Genomic DNA, 5721 nt, shown 5'->3' with positions numbered 1-5721 from the left:
CAACTGCACTCTTGATGTACAAATGTATAACAGATTATAGCATATATATACATATATATGCTGTATATATTTCTCATATATATATTCCGAAAGTGTCTTAACCTTCAAACTCATACACCTCCCTTGAGTACCTACTAATAGTACACAGGTGCGAAATGAGATTTGACATTTTTAATTGCAAGTCTCTTTTGAGGATTAAAATAGAAATTTCTTTAAAACCATTCTTTTCTGAGATATAATTTTCTCACAAATCCAACAGTACCACTCAAATTTAATGGAAAAGCATATTTTAACGCAGTGAGGATAAGCCGCGGCAACTGTCAGCAAATTGAAAATTTTTGTGGTGCGAATTCGCACTGGTGTACAGTTTGAAGGTTAAAATTCATGTGTTAAGGTATTAATACGTACGTGCGATCGATCTTTAGGTACCCGATGAGTGTAGATGTAAACCGCGACAACCATGTCGATTAATTGATGGCTCTATTTTGCGTCGTGTACCAATGGTTACATTGTCCCGCGAACCGACGCGGACTTTGTACGACATGCCCTTCAATATTACGTGTCGAACTAATCGTTGGCGATTGATTAAATACGGAACCAGAATTTGCCATCGACGATCGCTCGCAGTAATATGTCAAATAAGAGCAATTACTGTTTATCACGCGATAAACAGATTTACTTTATCGTGTGTCATTTACTCGTTAGATTACATGACTGAATAATTGCGGCGATTGGTCTTGTGAACGAAACGGTGTTTCTTTAAAATAACCTACTGTGTCTGTATGTTAAATGATAATCTTCGAGTTACGGTATTATAGATGTATTTTCAAGATGAAGGATCGACTCACCTTAATTCGCACCATCATGTTTAGATGACCTTGGCTGTATTGTTCGATGACGTCACGAACGTCGTACGGTTTCCGAGCTTGTTGAAACTTTCTGCGAGCCACGAAGTACTTGATCTTCCTGATTGCCCGAATAGCATTCCGGTGTGCCTCTGTCAACCTAAAAAGAATGACAAAATGCGAAATTTAGACTAGCAAATTGGCAACAGGGAAAAGATACATTTATGTATGAGTACATCTCTTCTTTTTTATTTGCGATACATGTCTAAATGCAAAGTATCATTAAAAATATCATAAAGATAAAAGTATGATCTGGGATAAAAATGTTAATTTCGAATCCGTTGAAATATCACATTACAACATTCAATCATTTTGTTGTAGCGGTTTCAAATCCGCTTGATTCAGTTTAGAAGAGAAATTGATTTCTCCTCGAGTTGCGATCTTCGCTAACTTAATTTTCCTAGTCGATCATGACGCAGCAAGACGCAACTTGATACAGCTCGTTTCCCTTCCGTCGTTAGAAGTAACCGATAAAGTGCAACGCTGAACTCCGTTAATGTAAATTGCATAAAGTATAAAACTGCGCTGCACGTTCAAAGGTAGATACTTCTAAAAGCGTTAACATTTTAACAGTCTCTTTCTGTCTGTTAGGATAATCGTATACGTTGAAAATGAATAAGTTTACTTTTCTAGATAAAGTAATGACGTAATATCGAAAAAGCTATCCTTTTCGTACACTATCCGTGGCCCGCAAAATAATTGTGATATACCGAGTTGGAAAATTGATTCGTGTCAAACGTAATATCACACGTCGGATTACTATTCGAATATTCATCTCGGATTACCAGCTGACCCATATATTGACCAAAATAATGGTTTTTCTTCACTTTCGACTTTGCACTACTCTCATTTGTTAGCTCTCGATCCCACGGCGCCAAAGAATAGAGGAATATGCTCTCGAGAAGAGCGCCTATTCTTCAGGTGTTTACGTCTCCAAGAACGCTTAGCTCCTTGGCAGATGCTTTTGTCGTGAGTGTAAATATGAGACAAAGTGCTTTATGTATGGTAAAACGTCGGAGGAACGTTTACAATCAAGTGTTACAATGGAGAATTCGACTGATCGTAAGAAGAGCTAGTAAGAAATAAACAGGTAGTGAATGCATTTATTTTACTTCGAGATATAAATAAGTCTAGAATGGAAATCATTTCATTTTTTAATAATATCATATATGTACACTCTCAGAAAGGATTTTTAATATCAAGAAAAAAAATATCCTTGACATATTATATACTTATATAGCTCAACCGTACGCAGTATAAAATTGTAACTGTATTAAAATTAAATCGATAATTTTTATTCTACTTCCTCTCGCGTAAAATAAGATCGACATCTTGTCTTGAGACGAATATAATACATATAAATTTAGGTTTATATATTCTTACATTTAGGATAAGTCTATCTAGTGTTATGTACGTGATGCTATAGCATCATGACAGGGAAGCTGTCGTAGTGTAGCGCGCTAGATGAGAAACATGCGGAACGAGAAATCCTGAGTTTGAGTCCTGGCCGAGCCGAGTTTTTCGTTGTCGAAAAATGTAACCTAAATTTTTCTGTTAAGAAAATTAATGAAATAGCATTAAGAATATTTTATTCTGAAAATTTTAGAATTTTTCATTTAAGAAGAAAATATTCTTTTCTGAAAAAAAAAAAATATATATATATATATATGATTGGCTTTATCATTGAACTTATTTTGTTCTATTATAGATCAAGGAATAATAGCATTGAATATAGATATCTTTTCTGTGAGTGTATACATATGTATATAACACTGCTTACACACAAACACATTGTTATATTCAGTGCAAATATTGCTTCATAATTAAAAGAAACTTCGCATGTATGTTTATTTGCAGAATTAACAAAATGCAAAGGCTCTTGTGGTCCAATTTGTACTTAATCCTCTTGAGAAAAAAATTGGATAATAAAATTTTATTATTATTTTTTTTAATTAACGGAAGAGAATTGCGGGAAAATAAAAATATATCATTAAAATTCAATATAGGTACCAAATTTTTGCTATACAACAAGAGTAGTGTAACTCGTAATAATCATAGTAACAAGAAAAACGATAGTAATAAGAAAGACGATACAGTAAATAACAGGATGAAAAACAGAAGAGTGAGAACACATGGAAGAAAATCTGATTTCACGAGACACGTAGGATAATATTTTTAAACAATAAAAATATGTTGGATATCTTTGGTTTAGATGTTTGGATATCTTTCATTGCCGACTGCAATAGAAACGAATGCAGTCGGCAATGAAAGATATCCAAACGAGATGCTTTCTGGTTGGCAAACATAAGAAAGCCTCGGGCCGAAGTGAATGAGAGGCGAAAGAAGTTAAGTGAAGATGGAACAGAAAAATCTGGCAAGTGTCTTTATATACAAGTTTCAAGCATTCACGTGCACATTCGTTTGACGCCGTGAAATCTGGGTCATTTATACCGGCGGTGAAGTAATGGTGAGATGGAAAAAGCACTCACGAGTCCGTGCGAGTGCACGAAAAGGGCCTTTTGTGCGAATACCGTGCGTTTCATTCGCGCCCGCAGAACCGACCTCTTTAAAATGTCAATGGCGCGAAAAGCCGTCGAGAAAGGCCTCCCTTATCACCTCTCTTTCATGAATTTGAGTGCGATGTACGTATAATGAAAATGTGTATATTTTTGCCGCTGCTATTATATATGTATATAAATCTCTATATACGCCTAATTATTTCGTAGATGTTCTTAATTCTTAACGAATAGAAATCAAGCAGATTTTATCGCATGGAAAAATGCTCCGCAATATTAAAAGACAAATAGATTGCATCGGTCCAAATTGAGTTAGAGTTAAACTGTATATACATACCATAAGCTAAATATGTATTATATTAAACACTAAAATTAAAAATCCGAGATTAAATATACAATATATTCAATATATATAAAACATTCTCAACGTTTAAAAAAATATATATATATATTTATTTATTTAAATAAAAAATCTAGAATAAAATATTCTGTAGAATAAAGAGAGAGATATTTCCTTAAGAAAAATTTAATTTCAGAAAGTCTATGTAAAAAGCATTATAATTAAAATTATCTAAATATTATTATACTAATTACACTCTATGAAAATATAGATAATAATACAGATGATAAATGCAGATGTAGCCGCTGTTGAAATAAATTGTAATTTAAATATTTATTCATACAATTACTCGTGTTTAAGAGTGCATTAAAGTTAAACCATATATACGAGTATATACATATGCGTAGGTAATATTCAAACACACTCTATTTTCATTTCTCTCTTGGATGGATCATTCAGCTGGAAGTGATTGGTAATAGACGATGAAAATTGAAAAATGTGAATGCAAATGCAGAAGTGTGATGAAAATGAGAATCAGATTACACGATTACCAAGTTGCAAAACATTACTCCGACACTATTACATCAAACCTTCGCGCATTTGGTTCTCCCTTTAAAGAAGCAAAACTCGAGCTTTAGTAGCTCGACAACCAAGCGGATGCATGAAGTGAAACTACAAGATTTTCGCAAAATTAAATTTCGTTGGAGAATAGAAAGCACATTCTATTCCTCTGGTGCTAGCACACTCGTAACGATCTGTGCGATATTTATCTGTATATTATGATACGAGGTATGCACGAGGTACAGGAAAATTTCTCGGTACTATCGATTCCGCATGCAAAGTAGAAGTAATTTGCATGGAGATATACGTTCCTCGGCTTCCTATACTCTGATTTCGGTCGGCGCGATCTAACTCGATGTACGTATACGCGAAACGGGCGTTTAATAACTTTACGATCGGAGACGGTAGTGGATTCGAGAATTGCTGTAGAAGTTACAAAACAAATCGTAAGTCTTATGATTAATACACATATATTTCGCATGCACGCAGAAAGGATGAGTAAAAAGTCAATCAATATCAATAGATACTTACGTGGTTACTCTCTGGGGTTCCTCGATGTCGATATCAATTTCGTCGCTGGTCGCTTCCGTTACCGAACTCGTCTGCGAGGTGAAAAGACTTCCCCTGCCAACCGGAAACACGCTAGTTAAACTACGGGCTCACGGATCTCGTTCTTTCTATATGGCAAGATTGCTCTGGAGAAGATACTCTTTAGACACAGGCTGGCGCAAGTTGGAGCAGCTTTCGCAAATCGCTGTATGATTTCACAAGAATCACTTTACACAGTAATGTCTATCGTATATTTTATATATCACGAACTTTGCTGGACTTTTACCTAATTTTTTTAGTTGCAATATTTAGGCATGGTGCTTGCACGTGTATTCTCCACAAAATTATTATTAAATGCATCTAGTAAATATTTAGTATTTTATGTTTAATGGGTTAAATCGGAATTTCCTTCTTCTATACAGCGCATGACTTCTGAGAATCTTTCTCCAAAGCAATTTGCTAAATATGCGTCTCTTGACAGTAGAGAGAAATACCGTTGGGAGAAACTATGTAGGCACTAATAAGAAACAGTTAAATAGAAAGTTTGCATTTTGTTTTGAAACGGTGCATTAGGACAATAGACGTATCGCAGATATAAATTCTGAGCTCATGTTAAACAAATGCGGATTGCAGAAAACATTTTGTTCTGTACAAAACAGCGTTGCGTTTTATAAAGATTATATATAAGTTATGTTTAATTTACATAGAGTAACTCCGGTATATACGCTGCACCTATTAAAAACTTAATTTATTAAGTATTTACTATGTTTATAGAGTAAACAAACTGTATCAGTAAAAACTTTGTACTGTCTATTACTATGAAAAAAATATTAGAAATCCGGAATATTTA

The 5721-nt window shown here is 34.2% G+C and overlaps 1 protein-coding gene across 1 annotated transcript in view; it reads right to left on the bottom strand.

Moving 5' to 3' along the window:
- The window catches only part of LOC108757328 (potassium voltage-gated channel subfamily KQT member 1), a 40595-nt gene that overhangs the window by 5736 nt on the left and 29138 nt on the right, over window positions 1-5721 (bottom strand). Inside the window, exons 11-12 of the mRNA XM_018501820.1 lie at window positions 4854-4946; window positions 849-1005 (exon numbers count right to left, since the gene is read on the bottom strand). Of these exons, the coding sequence (XP_018357322.1) occupies window positions 849-1005; window positions 4854-4946 (250 nt within the window). The remainder of the gene's footprint in view (window positions 1-848; window positions 1006-4853; window positions 4947-5721) is intronic.

Source organism: Trachymyrmex septentrionalis, unplaced genomic scaffold (genome assembly GCF_001594115.1).
Source record: "Trachymyrmex septentrionalis isolate Tsep2-gDNA-1 unplaced genomic scaffold, Tsep1.0 scaffold137, whole genome shotgun sequence".
In the NCBI taxonomy this organism is placed as follows: domain Eukaryota; kingdom Metazoa; phylum Arthropoda; class Insecta; order Hymenoptera; family Formicidae; genus Trachymyrmex; species Trachymyrmex septentrionalis.
Note: the sequence above shows the minus strand (reverse complement) of the source record. Positions and strands in the feature narration are given on the sequence as shown.